At 37.9% G+C, this 24920-nt stretch overlaps 1 protein-coding gene across 2 annotated transcripts in view; it reads right to left on the bottom strand.

Annotated features, from left to right (window-relative positions):
• Positions 1 to 24920, bottom strand: part of STK26 (serine/threonine kinase 26) — a 64503-nt gene that overhangs the window by 29076 nt on the left and 10507 nt on the right. Inside the window, exons 2-4 of one of the 2 annotated variants that reach the window (XM_023591301.3) lie at positions 22609 to 22977; positions 22358 to 22508; positions 17741 to 17845 (exon numbers count right to left, since the gene is read on the bottom strand). In XM_023591301.3, the coding sequence (XP_023447069.2) occupies positions 17741 to 17845; positions 22358 to 22508; positions 22609 to 22977 (625 nt within the window). The remainder of the gene's footprint in view (positions 1 to 17740; positions 17846 to 22357; positions 22509 to 22608; positions 22978 to 24920) is intronic. The other variant, XM_004467005.3, reaches the window with a different exon arrangement.

The raw sequence follows: 24920 nt of genomic DNA, 5'->3' as shown, positions 1-24920 counted from the left end.
TAGGACACAATCTTTTTAAAGTGGTACATATGGACCAAGCAAACTAACTTTCCCCTGGATAGAATATAGCAGTCACAGGCTTTTAGAGTTGAAGGAAATGCATAGGTGATTTAATCCAACTCCTAATCACCAACATCATCAATGATAATCATTTGTTGTATGCTTCCTGTGTCCCTAGGCTAATACTTCCAAATGGAGCTTATGAAATTTGAGGTCATTCATGTCAAAACTATGGTAGAGGTAGGGAAGGATTAAGAAAGAGAAGTCCTGAAAAAAGAATTATAGAATCTTTGAGTCAAACAGGAATTTAGCAAACATGTGATTAAAAAATCTATTTTTACAGGGAGAAAACTGCAGCCTATAGAGATGTTATGAACTGTTCAAGGACATAAGACAGTGTAAAACTCAAAAGCGAACCTAGATCCCCCAACTCAAAAGTCTAAATATATCATTGATGGGGAGACAGTGGCCACGGGAGTTGCTGAGGGCAGGGAGAGGGAAGAAGAGATGTGATGTGGGGGCATTTTCTGGACTTGGAGTTGTCCTAAATGATATTGCAGGGTCAGATGCTGGACATTAAATATCCTGCCATAACCCACTGAATGGACTGGGGGAGAGTGTCAATTACAATGTAAATTATAATCCATGTGGTGCAGCAGTGCTCCAAGATGTATTGACCAAATGCGATGAATGTGCCACAATGATGAAAGAGGTTGTTGATGTGGGAGGAGTTTGGGGTGAGGGGTGTGGGGTATATGGGAACCTCTTATATTTTTTAATGTAACTTTTTTTGTGATCTATGTATCCTTAAAAAAAAAGACAATTAAAAATAAATTTTTAAAATGTCTAAGGTTCTTTCACTATAGCTTGTGTATTATTTGTAACTCAAACTATACTCACTGTTGTGGTAAAGCCAAAATTATTTCATATGATGAACAGATCACCCAATTGTCCAATGTCTACTTTATAATAGCTCTATATTTTAAAATTTGAAAAACTTAAACCTGACTTTCCTATATTTTGATGGTTTAATTTCTTACAATTTTTGAACCATTATGCAATCTATTCACTCTTGGATATATGCACAGCTACCAAATATTTAGTATTTTAATCTCAAAGAAAAGTAGTCTGTGAGTAAGTTTGATTTTCTAGCGGGGTTACTATACTCAGCACGTTTTTTTTTTCCATGGCAATAACCAGACTGCAAATGGGATTGCCTCCATATCACAATTGCCATAGGACCCAATGTCAGGAAGCCAAGAGCTCTAATTCCATCTCCAGCAGTGATTTATTGTAGACTTTGGTAACTCTTTAACACTAACATTTTCAGTTTGGGTCATAATAAAGTCCCTTAAACTCACAAAATTGTGTAGGACTTAGGAAAATATTTAGCGTTGATTGTTAATTTTGTGCTAGGTTTTACATAAGGCTCAGAATTGTGAATGTGTAAGGCTCAAATAACTGTGAATGTTCAGATTATTTTAATAATGCAAAAGATAAAATGAAACTCTCCACAAATGTTTTAAACCTTTGAAGAATGTGATGTTAGCAGAGTTTTTTCTACTTTGTGTGACCTCAGGTTCATATTAAAAGTATCTGATAAATTTTATGGAATTCTTACGAGATTTCTGTGATTTATATTTCTGAGGTAAATTACTTAGCTTCAATATATTTTGCATGTGACAGAGTAAGAACTAAGATAAAAATTAAGTTTGTCAGTATATGTTTCAAGTTAAACATGAAGAATTGGGCTAGAGGCCAAATTCCTTGAGGTGGTCAGTTATTTGAATTTCTATTTCCATGTTTATGAATTTATCTAAGGGCGTAAAGAAAATGTTCTCAGTTTACCTATTTTTACAGCGTACTCACATTTTTACATCTCTCTCAAATGTTATTATTACTCACCTTTCCAACTAAAGTAGAAGACAAATTGACAGAGTTTGTATATATACAATGAGACAGATAAAATGTAGTCAGAAACATAGTTACAACAACTTTAGTGGTCGTTAGACAGCATTCTATAAACTCACAATTGAGCCCCTCCCTGTGTTTACCCACCCACTTAAAAGGCAATTTCAAGACTGATGAGACCACATCACTACAGCCTGTCTTAATGGCAAAACATAAAACCAAAAGTCTCAAACAGCATTATTTTGTCCTCTGATGGCAATAGTTTAAACTTCCAGCAATATTGTGCATATAGCAATGAGAAAAATGTGTTCATAAGGCAGAACTAAAATTAAATTTTTGAGCATTTTTTCAACTCCCTTTTATTTTATTATTCCTATTTTCAAATGCACCTCATTAGCAAAAATACATAGAATGCAAATATTTTAGTAAAGGATAAGTTCATTAAAATTATTACCAAAGGTTTTGACATAGCTGCATGAATAACACAGCAGTTTGAGGAATTTCTCCTGATTAATTATTTTGAGTCTGCTTCACCTTTAAGAACGAAAGAATACTTGATAATGTTCTTTTATTTTAATTCCTCCTACTCAAGAGAGGATAGGAGAAGAGCTTTCTCTGCCTCCTAACTTGTAGTCTTCTCTTTACTCATGCTCAGACAAGAGGGAAAGAACAAAGAAGCAAGCAGAATATATTCCTGGATTTGAAGAATGCAGTTCTTTATGTATGTTTGTAAGGCAGTTCAATTTGCAATCAGGTAAAGAAGAGACATTTCTTTGGTTCTATTGTCACTTAAGTAAATACTCCAAATAAAAATATAGAAACAAGGCAAAGAAATGTAACCCTAACTTCTCCCATCTTAGAAATCCTCAAGCAACAACCCAAGTCATAACTGGCAGTACTTCTCTTAGCTCCATTCCCCAGGTACAGATGTCCGTAAATTCTTATTATTTTATTTTATTTTATTTTTTTATTTTATTTTATTTTTATTTTTTTATTGACTTTGTAATAATATTACATTAAAAATATATATGTGAGGTCCCATTCAACCCCACTTATTATTTTAATTGAAAGTAGAAATGTCAGATTATTTTGTTCAGCCAGGTAAATCATCTTTCGTTCTAAGATATTTTAAATTAAAGGAAATTACTAATTTTGTCTTTTTTTACTAACTCTTCGGGATCTAAAGTTCCCTTAAACCTTTAATTAAATCCATGTTAAGGGGAAGAAAACATCCTACAAACAATCACATTCTTCTCTCAATAAGTCAAAAGTCAAGGCTGTCATCACAATAAATGCTGGGTGCACATTCCATTGCACCATTTAGCTCATTTTCCTCTGAACTTATGGCCATTCCCAAGGAAACCTAGAAGGAGGTTTGGTGAGAATAAGTATTACAGAAGTAGAGAGAGCAGAGAGGTCAGAAAAAATTGGCTAAATTTTGCTTATCCTGGAAATTACAAGAAATCAGTGATTAAATGTTGGCTTCACCATCTGTATAATGAGGGAGAGGGGTGGACTTGAAGATCTCTAAATCTCTTACTACTCTGACATTATGTGAATCTGTAAAGTATTAGAAGCCAAGGCCCTTTGTTTCCCACCCCACTCTATCACTCAGTCACCACCCTAATTTTGAAGCAATCATTAAGGTGAGGGATGAATTTGGGCATTGGCCACATGGCCAATTCTGTAGTGGTACACAATGGTTCAAATAACAAGTATATATTACCTCATTATTCCAGTAAGATATTCAAAATCACTAGTAGTATCAAGTCCCAACTCTGATACTGCAATGAGAAAAGCTCAGAAGCCAAGGATAGATAAACAGCAGACTGACCTCCCACTCCCTCATGCTGGCCATGTCCCATTATGAGTGGCTGCCTCAAGGAAGTCAAGGGGAGCCAAGAGTTCTGTTCGTGTAAGACCTCCTGCATGTTTCTATTAGTCCTCCTTTAATATTATATTAAATTCATTCAGAAATCAATGCAGTTATAGAACTTGAACATCCAACAAAATTAAGTGCCCAAAGGGAAAACTCCAGAGATATCTTACCATCTCATGCCCAATTCTTCACAGGGTGGTAGCTTAGACGTTCAAACGTCAATGCAATGCTCCCAGGGGATCAACTCTATTCCTTATCTCTGAGTGTTTGACTTATGCTATTCTCTCAGTCTACAATATCCTGCCTCTCCTTCTACATCTCTGGAAATCCTCACATCTTTAATTAAGGAAAGAGGAAAAAAAAAAACCTTGCCAACCCCTCAGGGGAATTTGATTACCCAAACAGAATCAATTACTACATCCTCTGCCTTTCCACAGCTCTTTGCTTGTGCCTCCATTAGAGCACACATTTTATTACCTTTGCCCTAAGGATGGGGCTCTGCCTCAATCAGCCAGGTACCCTCAAAGCATCCTAAACAATGCACTGTACACTGTAGCTTTTGGATATCAGCCCAGTAGGTTTTGCCTGTGGTACCTCCTAAGAAGAAATCTTTGTCACAAGGTTGTCCTTTCATTTGCAATTACATTTCTGTCTTTTGGTGTAAGGAAGATTACATTCAATAAAATCAATGATGTTAAAATAAGTATGGAAAAAAAGAGAAAAGAAAAACTATGAAATTCTAAGTCAAGCCCTATTCACACATATGATTAACAGAATAAAAACTTTCCAAAGAGATTGAGATTTTTTTCCTTCCTGTTCAGGCTGCAAAATATCAGCTCTTGAAATAATATGGAACTATATCCAATGGAAAGTTGGTAGTAGCCATGTATACAAGTGTGCATATCAGAGGTATATGTGATTCTGACTCTGGAACCACATCTGCAATGACTCCTGTATGTCCTGAAAAGTCTAGGATGATTTCCTACTTTAATGCAAAGATTAGAGACCTCGGACAGCCACAGTCTGAGTATCATTCTGCTGTACATTTCTTTTAATTTAGTTGAGCTAAACACATATAGAAATACAAATTTCAACCATAGGTCTGGTTTAACTAAAAGCATTAATGCTAAAATTAAAAGGATTATTACTGACTATATAGGATGTTACATAAAAATGGCCTGAGACTGATAACAAACCTGAACTATAAAATATTCACTTGGAATGGAGAGGCATGGAACAGGAGGAAGGCAAAAAATCTGCTAATATATGAATCATATAGCTGGAATTCTAATTTATTCAGGCTATTATTTAATCAAACCCACCCGGGGCACTTTAAATTGATGGACATTGAGAGCCTCACTTTAATGCTATCTATATTAGAGGTAAAATAAAGAGAAACCATGCTAGTACTTTCAGAAATAAACACATTTGTATAGCATCTAAGGCAGCAGCCCCTTATAGCAAATATCGAACCATCATCATGGGTAATGTAATGATGAATCTTTAGCACACTTATTAAAATGCATTGGATTAAAACAAAATTGATTTGCTCATGGTCTATCTTCCTTCTAGATGCAGAACTCCAATTAAAATCAATAGGTTTGAAGCTTGTAAGCACAGCACTAAATTATTAACACCATGAATTCTTCTAGAAAATTAACACTGATTGAAAAAGTGGAATTTTACATGGACTTACCTTTTTGTCCTTAATGAGAAAATGGCTGGAGAACAATTTCCATCTAACATTTTCCTCTTTAATCAAATCTATACTCTGAACAAATTTAATCAAATAAAATTGCAAGGAATTACCCAATGGAATCTCAGGACTAAGGAAAATTATCTTGGGTCTTGCTGGTGTTAACATTCTATGATCCCAAGAAAATGATACTGATGGTATGATGGCGGCAATAGCAAACAATTTTAATCTTAGCAAACACTAATAATGGAGTAGAGGAGATTATAGGGTACTCTAAAAGAATGGTTTTTAATGTTTTCAGCAATCCACTTTTCATTTCCCCAAAGTGAAAAATATTATCAGAGTATGTATTTATGTCTGCATGGATAAAATAATGCTTGTTATTCTTATACCCTATCTAATTCTTAAAAGATTAGAAGCAGTGCATTAAAAAACAAGAATATGCACAGAAACAAGGAAAATAGGATATATAACAGTTATATCTGAAAATCTAAGTTAAAAAGAGCTTCTACAAATGAGCATGACAGTTAGCTGGCTCTGTATTGCACACCATGAGTCACCCAACATACATGAGCAGGTAGTTTAAAATTAACAAGACAGGGACTGGATCTTAACACCTTCACTGCTCATGTTTTTATTATCATTATTCCCTTCCCTTGCACAGAGAATACGATTTATTTGTAGAAATCAACCCTAAATATTGTCAAATTCTCACTTTCCCAAAGAATTCCAGCTTAGAGCTCTTCTACTTTTTTGGTGACTAAATCTCTTCAAGTTCACAAACTTTTCCTGAAGTTTCTCAAACCAATCTTCACCCCACCCCACCCCCATTGCCAAAGGCACTTGTGAATATCCTAATTTCCCACCCTAGCTGTGACAGACTCACCAGATTTTAGCAAATTGATCTGTTCTGACATTGCTGTAATCTGTCAGGTGAACGAAAAACAAAGTCTGACAAATTAAATGTTCAAATAAAGGGGGAAAACTGCTGAAATTACACTTACCAATATGAATGGAATATTTTAATTTCTAACAAATACTCTTATAAACATAAGGTTGTTTTTCCATGTTCACACAAACATGACTAGAGCACTAAATATTAGTGTGAATACAAAACATGTTATTAGCAGAAATTTGTAGTCCTTGTCCATTTACCAAGCAATTTAACAAAATTGTAATTTCCCAATTAGGATAATTGAGATCCAGTACCAAATTTGAATCCATGTACAAAATATGTCATTTTCTGCTCCAAAAAAATGTTATGTAGTCTGTTTAGAAACTTTAGGACCATATGATTTAGACTTTGAAGTGGCCTTTATAGGATACTTGACTTTATTTATTTTTTTTGATCATCAGTGATTGATTTCTAGCTGGGGAGGGGGTGGCGTGAAGAGGGCAATAACAAAGCAAGTAACCACAGGATGGAGACATATGACAAAGTTCCTTAATTAGTTCTTGAATTATCATAGTCAAAATAAACTTGATGAGTAATTCAAAGGAATTGAAATGCTTTGAAATATGTGCTACCCAAAAAGATCTGTGATCTACAACTTGACTGACTTGTACCCTATCATTTTATAACTTTAACAAGAGGGAAAAAAGTACCAATCACCAAACAAATCCTCACTGCTCACTCAAAAAGGATCCATAAAATATTTTGAAAATCACAACCTTAGAACGCCCTTTGTCCATTCTTGACTCAGCTAATTTCATTCCCCTCCCTGGGTCACTCTCTTTCCCACCCAGTTTTAAAGCCAGCTCAGGTACCCAGTGATGTCTTTCCTGACCACCTCAGCCTGGCTTGACTTATCTTTCCTCGGAATTTCTGGTCAGGCTAGTAGGGAGCCACTGAAAGCTTTTAGCAGACAAGTAAAAAAATAAAGGCTGTGTTTCAGGTAGCTCTATCAAGTCTGCACAAAGCCCCGAGTTTATTTAGTGACAAAGGCCAGAACAGTACGTTAAAAGAAGGGGATGCTATCTGACATTTTCTGGAAAAAACACTGATAGAAATTCATGATTAGCTGAATATGAAGAAAAAGGAAATTAGCAGCAAATTATACATAATGCCTGCTGGCCTTTTACCCTCTGGCAATTTTCTGATTTACCAATAATGTTTTATGATGATGGCACCTCCTCCACTAAATCAAGTAGTTAAGTAGCATTTGATAGAGTCTGATAATTTCATATACTATGATCTAATAATTTTTAATGCATTTTTGATTAAGCACTATTCTTCTTACTGCTGACAAGTTACCTGAGATGTTAATTGTAGGGTGACGACACTTATTCAGTACAAAGAAGAAACAAATGTGATTATATGTGACAGTTAACATTCGCTATTCACTTTCCTTCTCTAATCAATGTGACTGTTTAATTAAAAAAAACTAATAAAAGTAATTACTGCTCTCCCCTACCCTACTTCATATTCCTATTTAAAATTCACCCCGTTTTATTTTCCTCCTCCAGAAACTAAGAAAAATATTAAAATGTTTCTGTATATACATATACATTTATCATTATTACCAACAAAACAAAAATAAAACTTTCTAAATAATTTAGTCTTTTAAATTTATGTTTAAAAAAAGCAAAAATTAAGTTTACCTAATTAATATAACCTGAGGTCTTAGTTTAATTGAGCATTACAATAATGGGACCAATATACAAGTTAGATAACTTAGTAATGAGAAAACTTTTCTATTATCAGACCGTATCCCTAACCTCAGATAAAATTCTATAAAATGCCTCCTTTCCTTAGATCAGAATTTCGTAACTGGATTACAGCACATTTGCAGTTTCTGCCATATACTTTTTAACAACTCTTTAAAAAAGTTAACAAACATTTTTAGCTTGCAGGATTTGGCCCTTAGGGGTAGTTTACCCAACCACTTCCCTAAGGAATTCATTGTATACAATAAATTAACTTCTCTCTAATGCATCCAGAATGGTTTTAGTTATATGTCATTCTTGGGAGCACTGAGGAGATAGTTATTCAAATAATTTCCTGTGTTCTGTGTTTCAGATGAGGAACCCTGGTTAAGGCAGGCCAATCTGACCAACAAAACTCCAAAAACACTACTGGGAAAAGGTGGATCATTATTATTTCTCCCAAATATAGGCATTCAAAAACATTCACTTGGGAGGATTTAAAAGCCAAGTATTTTAGGGGCTTTATTTCCTCTAAAACATAAGCTAAATATTATAGCCACACCACCTCTTAGTAGAAAAGTATGCATTAATTGTCTCAGTAGAATTAATTACATCTAATTCAAATTTTGCTTGGAATGGGTACCTTATCCCTTCTACATATAAATGTTTATATGTGCCTTATTCTTAAAATAAACAATAATCTATGCCAGATTCCGGAACACAACCCCAAAACTCAGTTTTAGAGCTTACAGGTCACCATTACAATCCCTGCATTTCATTGGAAAAGCATGCAGACATTATATTATAGCATAGTAGAAGAGAACACAATACATGCTTCATTCTTAGAATGAGGAGGAGACAATTAGTGTTTTATCAGGAAATAATTAAATTCTCAAGTTCTAGGACCACTTGGCCATATTAAAGTAAGAACAGTCTTTCACAATGAATAGATCATCTTTTCAGTTAAAGCAGTTTTTTTTGAAAGTCCCAAACTGTGCTTTATCTTTCATTCAGGATTGGCCCTAGACTAAAACTACATGACGGCCAGTCATCAAAAAATACACACAGGAGTAATCAAATTAAAATGCTTCTAGTTATATAGTCGACTCTACCCAAGAAGAACCCAAGTACGTGGGCTGATAATGGGTGAGAGCTGTCTCTATCCTGGAAGGCAGGGAGGGGGTTGCCTTCCCTAAGCAGAAAACAATGCTTCCTGTGTGTGTGTGTGTTTAAGTATGAAGAACTGTATACCTTTTTAAGCTATTAGGAAGTTAAAAGTAAACAGTAGAAATAATACGGTATTTAGCATCCATAAGTGTCCTTAGAGAAAAGTAATTGGACTACTACTACCACTTTTAACTCTTCTGTGAGCCAAAATATAAATCAAGTGGTGCTAAAATGCCACTAGACGAATTTATTTTAAGTAAATCTGAGATGCTACTTAACCTCGAAATAATCCAAACAACTGTTTTAATCATTTCCTGAGGGATATCTTTAAGGCCAGAATCTACTGGAAAAGTAGCAATATTAAGTCCAATCATTTGAAAGTGAGACTCCTCTTTAGCCTCCCCTCCCCCTAAAAATAACAGCTCAAATTAGCCAAATATAATCCAGCGATATTCTGGCATTTTTTCTTGTTAATGAAAAGTATTCACTTGGCTACAGAGTAACAAAAAGCCACCCAAAATGACTCCAAGTGTCCAGAAGCAATTTATTGTCCCTGTACAGGAGCTGCCAAAATGGCCCATCTTAAATAGCTAAAACCACCACCTCCATGATGTCAGCTTTCCCCCCTGTTCTTTCACAAGCTTTATCCCAACCAAAAAGATTCTTTTCAGACATTTTCTTGCCATAAAAAATTAATTATGCAAATATATCTTTTATCAGTAAAGTCACAAGCAACAAGAAGAATTACTATTACCTCCCCAATTTCCTTTTCTGTTAGCTTTTCCTCCTCTCTGCAGAAAGTAGAGAAATTTCCCATTCTAAAAAAACATACAGAGAGATAATTCTCAATCTTTAAAGCAAAAGACATCTTTTCCCCTTCCTTGGAAATACTGTCTTTTTTTTTTTTCTTCCAGAGTCCAACACCTTTTCCCTCACCTATATTTTGTTTGCTCATGAGGCAACAGTATTTCTCTGGTATTAGGAAATCCTACCTTCCCTAAGCAGGGTTTACACTGCAGCCTCCAAAAACCGATGCCTGAACCTCAGGCAGATAGAAGAGCCATAGCAACAGCAGTAATAGTTTTTTTCACTTGCTATTACCAGAAACCACAGTCCAAAAGGACGACCAGGGAGGTGGTGCCTATGCTAAAACCTCAAAATTGATTGATTATTTAACTAGCCAAGTCTCATGTTATCATTTTTTGTGCCCTTTGGGGAGCTTGTGACAGAGGAAAAAGATCATTTAGTGAAAGCCACCATTTTTCATGAAGAGATAGTTGTATTTTTTAGGGAAGCTTTCCAGGTACAAGATTTTCTTTGTCACTGAAACAGAATCCAATAGCAGGTCCTCTACATTCCCTATTACCTTAGAATCTATAGTGTGACTACCTGTAACGATTTTAGCTTCAAAATAAGAGCTTAGGAAATGATCACAAGTTTCTGTTAACTAGAAGTCATTTGCATACTGCCCACCTGCTTCTGATTTTACTAACAGGTAAGCTGATTTACATTTATTGGAAGTAGTTCCTTTCATGCAGTGATTCTCCATGAGATTATTCTACAGAAGAAACTAAGTAGAGAATTGGAAATCTGGATAAATATAATCTATGTAATGTTCAATTCAAATTCACTAAAACAGCTTAACATGGGTATTGAATTTCATTAAGTCATTTCCCACGATCTGTATCCTGTATGGAATAGACAACTGTGAGTCCAATTTCTTCAAGAATAATAAGAATTTAAATTTATTAAGGGTAGAAAGAATTTGCCATGATAAAAATGCAACACATGTGAAATCCTGAAAATCCTATTATGTATTTAGCTATAGGTACATATACATATATGTATTTACTTTAAACACTTTTAAATGAGTTAAACAATTTTATGTATTTTCTAATATTTTCATATAATCAAAAATATTAAATCTATGGATACCATAATGAAATTTCCTGGATTCCTTTCTATATCCAGATTTCCTTAGATGACATTGCCAAATTATATTTTTCTGCTTCTTGAACTTAGTGACCCTCCTGTCTTTATCCCATTTTTATTTTGACAATGCTCTTTTCTACTTTTAAAAAATATTTAAATGTCTACAATTGGTACAGTTGATTAAAAACAAATGTTGAGCCTCATTTTCTTGAATAGATTAAAAGTCTTTTCAAACACAAAATATATTTCATGCACAATATCATTGTGTGTGCAAGTATATACATATACTCTATCTCTAATCTATCAATTTTCCCCACAAAAATGAATTTACAATCTTAGAACAATGAAAAATGAGTCACAAGAGTAAGCAAATATCCTGAAAAAGATAAAGCTACCACATAAGAAGAATGAAGTATAAGGCAAAAATGTAAGAATTTTACATCCAAACATTCCAGAAAAGGGAAAAAGTCACTGAAGGACTCCAGATTTATTCTAATGATGATTCAACACTGCTTAAAATGTTTTTGGAGGTAGTTTCTGAAACTGCCTGTAGCACATATTTTTGAAGATACTCAATGGCAAAAAATCTTTGATTCTGAAGGATGGTTTGGTTTTCATTTGGTCATTTTAGAAATTGAAAAGTGATTTAAGTCCACGGCTGGTGAATGAGGTGGGTAATCAAGTTCCCTCACATTGTTTGATGTTGGCAAACACATTAAATAGGCCCTATTTGCTTCTCTCATTTTCAGGTCTAATCCTTTATTTGAACTAAGCTCTGTGCTTTCCTATGTGGTATCTGTTGGCAAATGGTAATATATTAATCTGACAGGTATGGAGAATAATTTAGGAAGAACAGGCTGGAGTAAGCGAGGTCATTTAGGAAGTGGTTTGACATTTCCTTAATGATTCAGAAGTAACTTCCCCTACCCTCCCGTAATTGTATATGTAAACACAGGTTGGCTTCAGAATGCCACCTTTATGAATGTTATAGCAGCCCAGAGATATTAAGTTCAGGTTTTTCTTTTTTTGGGGGGAGGGGGCAGGTGGGAAGGGGAAAGGAATAATAAAGGGAGGTAAAGGGATTCTGGACAATAAAATAATGATTAGCTGCATCAAAATTAGAAAAAATCTTAAAAATCTCTAAGTTTGGGGGAAATACTGACACTTGTTGGCCTTTAGATACTGGGATTTTATTTCACTTTAGCTAAGCTACATTTTCAAAACTATAAACAGCTTTCCTGTTAATAAAGTACTTGCATCTGAAGATAACATTTATAGAGCTGTTGACTACAGTAAATAGCTAATTATAAAGGTAACAAAATTGTCTATTTGTAAGAACTTGTCATCAAATGGGCTTATATAGACAGAAAAACTTAAAAATACATGTAACAAAATAAAACTATTAAATCTATAAATTACTACACATGGGTAAAAAATAAATATGTAGGGAAGCAGACTTGGCCCAATGGATAGGGCATCTGCCTACCACATGGGAGGTCCGCGGTTCAAACCTGGGGTCTCCTTGACCCGTGTGGAGCTGGCCCATGAGCAGCGCTGATACGCAAGGAGTGCCCTGTCATGCAGGGGTGTCCCCCACGTAGGGGAGCCCCACGCGCAAGGGGTGCGCCCTGTAAGGAGAGCCGCCCAGCACGAAAAAGGCACAGCCTGCCCAGCAGGGGCACCACACACACGGAGAGCTGACACAACAAAGATGACACAATAAAAAGAATAACAGATTCCCGGTGTCTCTGACAAGGATAGAAGGGGTCACAGAAGAACACACAGAGAATGGACACAGAGAGCAGACAACCGGGGTGGGGGGAAGGGGAGAGAAATAAAAAAAATAAAATAAAATCTTGTAAGAAGCAAAGTAGTGCAGTGGCAAAAGCATGAGTCTTGGAATTGGACCTGCATTCTAATCTTAGTTTGAATTTTGTCTTTTTGATTTTAAACACATAAAGATCTCTCTAAGCTTCATTTTCCTCATCTATAAAACGATGCCTTCCAAGGTTGTTGTGAGGACTGAATGAAAGAGCATATATAGAGTGCCTTGCATAAAGGGTACTTTATCAATGGTAGCTCCTTTTGTTATTCCAATCTTCCTTGGAATGCTTCTATCAACACATTCTCTAAGTCAGTTTTTCTCTCATTTGGGGTTCATAACTACTGCTCTGCATTGTTGGATTTCTAAATGTTAAGATGCCTAGCTAGTCTCTCCAGTTAAGAATATAAACCTCTTGAGGTCAAGGACTCTTAGGCTTTTTGTATCTCACAGATCAGCAAGAAGCACAACATCCTACACAAAATAGGCCTTCCAACCATTGCTGTTAATAATTTCCTGGCATTTAAATCAGACCCAGTCGTTTCTTGAAGACAAAGTGTGTAAAAACATTAAGTCTGGTTCACCAGTATCCAACTGGGAAAGTCCAATATATCACCATTTATCGACAGGCACATAAGAAGGCTCAGAACTAAGGTCAAACAAAGGGTTTGAACTAAAACTAGAGAAGCAAAAAGAACCTAAATGAATGAGTTTGCTAACTTATTTCTACAGGGTCAGTAGCACATAAAAGGCATACATTTGAAATATGCTTCTTTCTCTGAGGCTGCCAGACACACTGGCTGTAGTCTTCTTAACCACAAGAGGTCAAAGTTCTATTTTCAATCACCATACTTAGTAAAATGTGTGCCTGCTTTGCTGGTTGTTTCTTTTGTGATTCTGCTTAAAGTTTAAGGCAGGCAGCAGGAAATTGAGACCAGGGAGTCTAGAAACTTTCCCAGCTCTAGTGGGCAACAATAATGAATGATGAGGCAGAAGCTTTGGGAAGAAATTTTGACCTTATGGTTTCTATTGGCTCAGCTCCCCCAAATTTTCTTGCATTAATAACTTATGCACCTGATTATCTGTGTTGCCCATCCCTCCCCTACCACCCACTGCTCTGTTATTTATACTATACTGTATCAAGCAGTTAAGCTCTAGCTTAATATAACAGTGTAAAGTGATATGTCCCAAAGCCAACATTTTAATGGAAAGCTGGGGAGTGGGGAGGATAAAAAGGAACTAACAGAGCAACTCAAAAATGTGTTTTCAAAGAAAAATCTGGATGCTTCTAGATGTCCTTGAAGTATTTCTTCCACCTGCCAAAAATTTACTCCTAGGATTGTGTTACCAGGCACTATTGAAACCTGGTAAAATAATTCACTAGTATGCTTAGAAATTTCCTAACACATCTAGTGAGGTATGGATTTCAAATACAGTAAAACTTCATTAAGTTGATACTGGGAAGCTGTTTCTATAATTCAAAGCAACTGTTATTTTTCAGCTGGACACCCTATTGTTCTGTCACAAACATATTAAGAAACCCAATGTTGGCTGGTTTGAATTCTATTTTTCAGTGTTTTGCATCTTAAATTAATAGGGCTTTACAGATTTCTTTTCCTTACTTTTTTTTAAATGAGGGAAAGGGGAGAGGGAAACAAAAAAATTAACACTGCCAGTACACAAACTCTGTTACAAGGGTCACAAAGAAAGACTGAAAAGCTTTCCTGTAAACAATTTTTCACGAGAAAAAAACAAAAACACATGCCTTGGATTTCCTCAGCAGCACTTTTTTTGAAGTTACTTGACCAAAAAGGGGGAAAGTAGACATTTTTAAAAGATAATTAGAATATTTTTAAGTCTTTTATCTAAGCTGTCTAAAATTTTTCACACTGGTCCCTAAGAGGTATGAACCATACTTTTGTTCTATTTTGCTAGAATGCCCAAAGCTATGCCATACAACGGCTAATCAGACATTCTAGGACGCAAATCATTCTAATCGATGATCTTATGATAAAGGAAATAAAAGAAAGACCAGCAGGCTGCTGTCAGGAAAATACAGGAACAAGTCCTGAAAAGGTGGAAGAACTCCTCAGCAGCATCGACAGCCACCCCAGGAAGGCATAAGCTGGTGAAGGGCAGTGGGGGAGGCAGCAGGAGAAGAGAAAGATGGATCTGCTCTACACTTAGGTTTCCTCTTTTCTCTGAATGTGCACATCAGGTGTTCTGTCTTGAGTCATGTGAGATTTTAGGGGAGGCATAGCAAAGAGGATGATGGGTAGAGTTGGCCAGCATTGTGATGCCAGTTTTATTTTTAAATCCAATTTTAAGGCATTTTCCTATTCTTGTAAAACTGTTGAGTAGAATTAGTTAATATCTTTAATAAATGTTTGATATCTACACCAACATTAATCAAAAGATAGGATCCCTACCATCTAAAACCTTATTCTAAAATGACAGAGAACCAAATGAGAAGTGTATACACAAAATGGAGCCAAAATTTTAGTTGTGCACATTTTATTGATTTTTGTTCTATTTAAAGTACTTCATGGCATTTCTGCAGAGATGTTTTTATATGTTCTTGTGTTGGAAATTCTTTGGGTTTTAATTACAAGAAGTGAAAAGTATTTTGTTGCATCACGCCTAATAATTGTGTAAAGTTTTGTTCTCCTAATTCCATTTTCTGGCAACAAATTAAATCAGTAAAAACACTATTCTTTCAGAAAAAAAGACAACTCAGTCAAAAGTTACTATCAAGGGTCTACAATTCTATGATTAGGTTTCCATTTCTTTAAGGCATTATTTCCTGTAAAATATAAACATTCGTGGGAGAGTTCACACACTGAGCCATTAGTTAATAACATGTTACTAGGAATTAAATGGTCAAATTTTTTCTAATATGACAGCTGGGGCAGGGAAGAAAAGAAGTTTGTTTCACTTATTACTTTGTTGGAGGGGAGTGGTGGAACAGAGGGAAAGGACAAGAGGTAGGTCCAAATCACAAGGGAGAGGACCCTGGAGAGCCATGTAAAACTAGAACTAGAAGGAAGCAGGAAAGAAGAGATGAAGGGAGAAGAGGGGAGGTTATTTCTCCCAAAGACACAAATTCATCTAAAATTCACTAAGAAGGCAATGTGGTTGGTTTTTCTCTCAAAGGCCTTGGGCAAGAGAATGAGAGCTACAGTTTGTGGAGAGTTGGTTAACTGCAAGTATATTTTGCTAGACATATTATATATAATGCACTAAAACTGTTTTAAGAAGTATAGAATGTCTTCATTGTACACACATAAATTAGCCTTCAGGGGCTGCAAGAATTCAGGCATTATGCAATACATTTAAAGAAACAATCAGGAGCAGATGTGGCTCAAGCAGTTGAGCATCTGCCTTCCACATGGGAGGTCCCAGGTTCAGTTCCAAGTGCCACCTGAAAAAACAAAACAAGCAAAACAAACGATAAAACCAACTCAGTGAAGCCAATGTGGCTAAGTGGTTGAACACTGGCTTTCCACACACAAGGTGGGAATTCCTGGCCTTCAGTACCTTAAATAAATAAATAAACAAACAAATAATCAGAAGGGGAAAACATTAGAGAAGTCCAGTCTATAGTGTATTCAACCAAAAACACTTTTATATATAACTCACTTCTAATGCTATAAAGAAGAGAAAAGTAAAAGACATGATCCCTGCCTTCAAAAAACTTACAACCTAGTTTGGTAGATAAGAATACCATCTATAATAGAATCAGAGAAAATTTAATGCAGTATATAAATTAAGGACTGTGTTGTAGCCACTAACAACAGACATAGTAGGAGACTAGAAATGGGACAGTTCTCTACAGCCTGGAATATTCACAGAAAATTCCTGGAGAAGGTAAGATGGAGACCTTGACAAGCAGGTTAAGATTTGGATCATCAGTGATTGCTGAATTATAACTGGCATGCTAGAGCAAAAGGGATTTCTTGCTGGGGAACAGTGAAATCTAAGTTTAGATTCATAGAGAGCAGCCATATTACAAAAGATCTGGAAAGGTGAGCAGAGGGCTTTGAATCTGATTTGGGGGTAGGGGGAATGGACTTCAACAGAAAAATGTAGGTTATCAAGTAGTAGAGAGATGAGATAATAGCAGTGTTTCACATGATTAGACAAGCATTGTTTTGTAGAATGAACTGTCCATATATATCATATCTTTTATAAAAGGGCTCAAAATATACCCCATAAATGATGGTTAAATTTCTCCTAATAACATCTCACTGAAGCGAAGGAAATGCACCTTTTATTATTTACCATTATGTAGATGATTTGCTCAAGGCCAATGAATAAATGAAGGCAGAATAAAAAATACAGTATCACAATGTTGAATGGTTCCTACAAACAAGCTAAATTATATTCTCTCATTTTCTATGATTCAAGCAAGGGAGGTACATGATAGATCCTGTGCTCAAGTGTCATTTCTGGACTCTCATTACTGTTCAAGGCACATGTCCTATTATGCTCAGGTCCTTCTTCCTACAGCCTATACCCCAACCCTATACCTTTTAACTACCTCCAACTCTCCCAGCTAACAATTGGCTTTGATTACTCTGTTCTAGCTGGTCTTCTGCCATTATTACTAATAAATTCTACACCTCTCCATCAGCTACTCACCAACAAGGACAAAGCTTTGGGTTCATCTATGTCAAGCAACACTTACCACTTCCTGGATTGCACATTTAATTAACCCCTTCAGAATGTGAGGAAGGGAAGAGCTCCACATACTGGATTCTGGTACCATATGGAATTCCTTCTCCAATTTAGGCTTCATGTTGAAAGTTAAAAAGTTAAAGAATTCTCAGTTAACTTCTTTTATTGATACATTTTCTCATCCTTCCATGTATCTTAAAGCTATTCATTCTTGTCTTACAAGTTAATTCTCCATCTATACCTCCTGTCTCTTGAGGGCCCTCAGTTCCACATATTCTCTCTGGTATTATGAACCTCTTTCTCCTCGGTGGCTCCTGCCCTGGAGTTTCAAGTAAAGTGCCTAGCATCTAGCAGGTGTTCAGTAAATGTCTGATGAAGGACCAACACTTAGTTTTATATCTTTAACCACTTAGTGGACATTTCTGTATCGTCATTGCATTTTTATCTCAAACCTCACAAGCGTAGAACAGAAATCATTACTTTCCTTCCAGATCTGGCTCTTCCCACTGTCTTTTCAATGTCTTTCAGATGTACCATAATTATTCCAGTTCCCAATATTAAGAACCACAAAGGCTTTGATTGACATTCCTGTAACTAGCTAGTTATTATGTCTAGTTACCTGTTTTCCTCACAGTACCAGGCATACAGAAGGTGATAAGTCAACGCAAGGTTCACTGAATCTGTACAGCTACAACTAACCCACTGAAATACCTGAGCAGATCAAACTGCCTTAAATCTCTCAATCCTCCAGTTCATATATTAATACAATCTTGGGGTTTCTTTTCTGACGTACGACTTCATTCATTGAGTCTTCCTTGCTTAGAAATGTTTAATAGCTAGTCCAAAGACAAAAATCCTTCCCTAGTATTCAAGGACCACCACAATCCAGTTTTTCAATCTTATCTCCTAATATTTCTCTAGAGGAATTCTTCACTACAGCCCAAGTGATCGTATCCTGCTCTCAAAGAGTGTGTGTGTGTACGGGTGCATGTGGGCGCAGGCAGCTGTGCACTTCTCTACCCTTATATCTTTGCTCAGACTATTTCCCTCCTTGCAAATTCCCTCCCTAATCTGGATTCTAACAGTCCTTTGGGACCAGCTCAAGTGTCACCTTCTGGAAGTCTTCAATATTTCCAATCAGAAACTACTATTATACTTACAGTAACTATCACAGCCTTAGCATTGTTTGATACTTCCTACATTCGTTTTACCTCCCTAACAAGATTTTAAAATCTTTAAGGGCAGAGATCATGTCGTATTTTTCTGCATATATCTGTCCCATTACCCAATAAATTGCACAGCAACATTTTCCACCTCTTAGATAAAAGCCCTCAATAAAGTGTTCATTAATCCTTGAACTTCATATCCAATTTGACACCTCAAATAACAACCATTTAAAAACTATACCACCTAAAGTATACTTAAGGATTCATGACAGCTAATTTTTAAATTCTTCAGCAGGAACTTTTATAAATGCTTTAACAAGAGGCATAGTATAAAGCATAACATATAATAATATTTGGTATTAATATTTAATACTCAAAATAAATTCAACATGTAACTCTATTCTAACATCTACAGTTTATAAAAAATTTAATAACCAATTTGGAATATTTGTCTTCATAAATATTAATTCAGGTTTTAAGGGAAAAGTTCTAAACTTATGAATGATTTGTAACTGAAAACATCAAAGAAACAATATGTTTTAAATCATTAAAGAGTAAATATTTCAGCGGGAAAATAGGTTTATTGGTATATATCTTTTTTTAAATGTGGTGCCTTAAATATTTTTCAGAGTTCAGCTCCTGAAATGGAAAATTCCTTTAGTTATACACTAAAGAAACAAGTACAAATTAAGCACAAAAAAATTTGTACCCTCAACTTTTGGTATAATATGTCAAAATGTTCATTAGTATAATATTAAGAAATATCAACAATATGAATTTTGTTAACTAATTCATAAGGAAGAGTTTGAACTGGACCAAATCCTGGGTTTTCTTTCATCACTCCAAGTTTCTTTTCTATTTTAAACTAGTGGCAACAGAAATTTCTTTGTTTGAAAGTCAGGAATGTTGGAAGTCTTAAGTGATAGAACAGGTAGCTCGGTTTCTCTTCCTCAGCTCTCCTCAGAGGGAGAAAAACACTGTGGATAAAGCAATTCTGTTTTCATTTCTGGAGAAATCATTTTTTCCACCAATCTTCATAATTCTCTAAAATAAACTGTTAAAAAGTTATAGGCTAGTTAACCACTTCACACTGATTTGTGGAAATACTATACATTAATTTCAAGAACACATGGCAAACTCAAGTTTTCTTACTACTCTAAAGAACTAAAAGTTGCTCCTTACTTTTTCATAAAACTCTAGAACTTTGCCAGATCATGATATAGTTCTGCATCTCATCTATAATATTTTTTGCACAAAATAATAGGAAAGTAGTCTATGCTCAAGTCACATTGTACGCCATCAAATTTATTTTTTAACACTGCACAATTTTAAGTGTGGCAAATCTCTGTGTTGCGCTCAGTGCTTCAGAACCACATTTTAAAAGAAAATGGAAATAAGAAGTTAAGAAGTTACCAGATTATGACGACAAAAAAAATGGCAAGTAGAGATAGTCCTCACCTCTTTGCTACTACCCAAATTAGGCTAGACAAAGTAATCACAACCTTTGGAGGGCACGAAGTGAGAGGCAGAATTTGTAATTCAAAATATGTGATTCACATTCTAAACCTTAATTAAGATTTAAGCATTCAAGAGATAGGCAACTCAGATCATCAAACAAAGCAGGGAGCAATAAGCAAAAGGAACAGCCAACAGTTTCTAAATCATATAAATCAAATAAAGTCAAAACAAATCAAATAAAGACCAGAAAGCATATAAATCAAATAAAGTCAAGACAAATCAAATAAAGACCAGAAACCATTTTCTCCTCAGCTCACAGAATTCCCAGAATCACAGACTGGATGAACAGGAGGCAAATACTCTGCAGACTCAGGCATGTAGGCATGCAGGCATGCAAACACAATGGAGAGGGAAGCCCCGGAGACCCTAACACACAAACTGTACATCTGTTAACTTTCTACTCTTCACCTCCTCACATAATGGAGAGGGGAGCATGGTGGGAAGATTTTCGCACTTTCTTCCAGATCAGATGGCAATAACTATAGTTAGTACTGTAAGCTACCACTTCTTTCGCTACAATCAAAGGCATATCTCAATTAATGATGTGTGTGACAGAGTGAATGGGGGAAAGAGAGGGAGAGAAAAAGGGAAACAGCTTGGGAAGATGAAAGTTTGAGGCATTTTGCAAAGCTTGAATGGATTAACCTTTAAAAAGCCCGAATATCTTCCAATTTCTTTCTTTCTCTTTTTATTAAATACACACAGACTTTCTGAGACTCAACAGAGACTTGCCCTAAATGCCACTGAAAGGCCTGGTGCCTAACATACACCAGGGGTCCTGGGTTATACATATGCCCAACATAAATGACCCTTTCTTTGGAAGGACTTTCAAAATCTTTGTGTGTGTGATCATGCATAAAACAGGACCAACCGCTAAAAAAAAAAAGTGATGAATTTTATGCATCCATAAGCAAACTGAGGCCCCTCATCCACAGTGTTTTGATTTCTACTAGAAATTATGTTTACTACTCTAAACAATTTTTTTCCAGAAATGTGAACATTTACTTTCACATTTCTAGAAGACAATGAGGGACTGAGGCTTTAACGTTTTTAGCCTCTGACCTACTCATAAGTGAATTGTTCAGGCTGCCTAGCAAAGGGAAAAAGTAAAACATGAAGGCTTTTAAAAAGTTAGTAGATTTGGATACGATTTAGTACATAGCCTGAAATGTACTGATTTTAAAACATAACAACATAAAAAGTCTCTCAACGTAACTTATCTCTTCTTTAATGAAATGAAACTATAATTGAGGGTGAAGGGTGGGTAGACTTCGAGTAAGAAGTTGGATCCCCTGTGGTAAGTAGTTCCAGGTCCAGGACAAATTTACCACAGGCAACAGTCATCTTGTGGGAAAGGCAGGGACAGCGGGCTGGGAGTCATCACCTCCAAGACTCTGCATAGAACCCTGCATTTCTCACACCACTGCATGGGCTGGGGCAACTTGTCCCGTAATAAGTAGCACCGAAAGGAGAAAAGAAGTCACCTCGTTCTACACATACAGGAAGAGCCCAATTCACTGCCGCTGCCACCTCCACCCCTTGTCATGCCCCGCCCCAACTTGGACGGGGGTGCACGACTCGGGTTTTACCGCACCAATTCTGAGACACCGCCATCTCTCCCAGGTTCAGCGCCCTCTCACCCCCGAATCGTGCAATGCTCAGAAGGCGCAGGTGTCTCTCACTCTGGCCTATTTTTATCTCCCCCCTCCCCCTCCAGTCCCCATCGCGCTGAGCAGTCCCTCCCCATCTTCTCAGAGCAGAACCCCACCTAGCCCAGACGCCAGGAAATACCTCGAGCCCGACTCCCCAGTCACCTGGCCAGAGCCTCGGCTTTGCCATTAGGGGAGCCCTGGGGCTGCCTCTCTTCGCAGGGGCCGAGCGCGGGCGCTCCCTGGGTTCCCGGGCAGTCACGTGGGCGGCAGGGGCGGCCTAGGCTTCCTCACCTGCATCCCGGGCACTTGGACAGCCACCGGTGAGTGGGCCATGAAGGCGAATGCTGCTCCGCGCTGCTCTTGCGCTGGCGGCTCCTTGGGCTGGGACTGACTCCTCCTCCGAGAGTAGCTCGGCGGCCCTCCCAGGCTTTTCGACCGGGGCCTGGAAGGACACACAGAAGTGGGGTTATAGGGTTGGTGGCGTGCTGCCCGGGGCAAGGAGGTGGGTAGTGCGCGGCGCGGCTCCCTGGGACTCAGTCTACCTTTCTTGCGCCCGCTCGCCGTTGTTGCCGCCGCCTCCGCTGCTGCTCCTCCTCCTGTATGCGGGGCGCTGTGCGTGGCGATGGCTGGGACCTGGGCTCGAGTGATGCCGCTCCTCTGCGCCTCGCCGCTTTAGGAAGAGGAGGTGGAGGCGCCCCAGCAACCCTCCCGCTCGCCGGGCCCGGGAGGCGGTTGGGGGCGGTTCCACCGTTGGCCCTGCCCCCGCCAGGCAGCCGGGCGATGTCGCGGGCGCTGGGGCTCCAGGCAGCGGGAGGGCTTGGCTAGGGCTGCTCAAGCCTGAGAAGGGGGCGACTCTCCTGGCACGCGGAGAGGACAACTCGGGGACTGCGAGACCTGGGACACTGCCTAGCCTGGGGAGAGAATGAAAGAGTTTGGGTGACGCTGCGGGGGAAAGGGCGTCCCCCGCACCGCCACGTTGCAGGCAGGCGTGCGAGGCTGGGGGCACGCGCAGCCCCGGCGACGTCTTGAGTGGAAACTTGGGGAGGGCTGGAAGTCTCTCGGCTCCCCCACCTGGCCGAGGGTGGGGCCACAGAGAACCTCCGAGCTGTGGGACCCCTGCTCTTTCCCGCCGTCTGGTCTCCCCAGCCGCCGGCCGCGCCGCGGGGCGGGTCCATCGCGGCTCTCCAGCTTTGCGGATTCCCCGCCCCCGTACATGCTCCGGGTGACCCACACTTGAGGTTACCCCTTGGATCGGGGCTATCAGTTGGTGGGGGCGGCCGCCCTAGGGCTTCCCTTCACCACAAGTTCTGCACGTGTAAGAAAGAGGAAAATTGGAAAGCAGATGGCACGTCGGCCGAAACGTTAATGACGATAAGCGGCATGGGAAATGAGATCGGATCTTTAGCAATACACGGTATGAATTCATCATACACGGCAGTAGTCTCGGCAACTCTCTCCTGGCCTCGCTCCATTTTAAGTTCCGCTCCAGGCGGGTAGACAAGCTCTTTAGAGAGTACCTTAACAACAACAACAACAACACTGATAATAGTAACAATGACAGGAATATCGTTATGAAGGCGCCTTTGCAAATGCACGAGGGGTTAATTACACTTTAAAAACCTAATACACAAGTGACAGTTTAAAATGAGGATGAAGTTCCCTACCTCACAAGTTGTTAGGGAACTGTATCCAACCCAGTTTGGGGGATTCTAGTAGACGCTCAAACGTTTCTCTTGTTCCTTTCTAAAAAACTCTTTCTCAAAACCTAGCATATTATTATCAATATGATAACTGGTAATGGACAATTTTCTTTGTGCCAGGGACTAAATGCTTTATACGAGTTACCTTACGGAATCTTTACATGTGCCCTCTAACGTAGTACTCATTCCTCCTCTCCCCTGCCTCTCACCCCACCTCAGTCTTAAAAATGACGAAAAAGCCTCAGCAAGGGTAAATAATTTGACCCCAATATCACACAGTTGAGATATCACACAGTAGAGCTGGGGTTAGAACCCAGATTTCTCTGACTGGTGATAAACGTACTACTTCTGTAGTTCTTGTGTATTTTTAAAGACGATAAAGGATTAAATGGCATTTTCTTTTCTCCTCGTTCCCCAAATCCAGGTCATCACTACTTTTAACCTAAATGATCTGCTGCACTCTTTTCTCTTTCCCACCAGTGCAGCTCACACTTAATGCCAAGCTGACCAGAAACCCTTAGTACCATCAAAACCTTAATGTCCACAGAAATCCCCTGGGGTTATTTTTCAAGTGCGTGTTTGATGTAACAAGTCTGGAGCGGGCCCAAGTTTCTGCATTCCTAACAAGCTCCCAGGCGCCAGTACTGCTGGCCATCACTTTGAGTAGAAAGGCCTGCTGAACCAACAACTATTCTTTTAATACGCATCTTAAGTCCCTCCTCCATTGAGCTTTCCTAGTTGCTTCATGCCCTCCTTCAAACTCCTCTTATTGTATGTCCATGGAGACAGCAGTTCTTCCTCCTTATTTCATATATCTCATTTGTTGTGTCTGCCCAACAAGATTATTAAGCTTCTCTTACAGTAGAATTTTTCAGGTAGAATATCAGCTTTGTGAGGCCAAGAATTTTTTCTCTGTTTTCTTCGTTGCTCTATCTACAGTGCCCAGAACAGTACCTGGCACTTAGTCAGCCTTCAGTAAATATTTGCTGAATGAATGAATGAATACCCTTCCTTCGAATTCTTCACTGAGGATTACATAGTGTAGGCACATAATGGGTATATACTGTTAGCATCTTTTATTGATGCCAGGTTAAATTCCTAGACACTGCTCTTGTGGAATCTTTACATTATTTGCTTTATTATATATTACACCT

Source organism: Dasypus novemcinctus, chromosome X, assembly GCF_030445035.2.
Source record: "Dasypus novemcinctus isolate mDasNov1 chromosome X, mDasNov1.1.hap2, whole genome shotgun sequence".
Lineage (NCBI taxonomy): Eukaryota > Metazoa > Chordata > Mammalia > Cingulata > Dasypodidae > Dasypus > Dasypus novemcinctus.
This window is presented reverse-complemented; position numbering and strand designations above follow the sequence as displayed.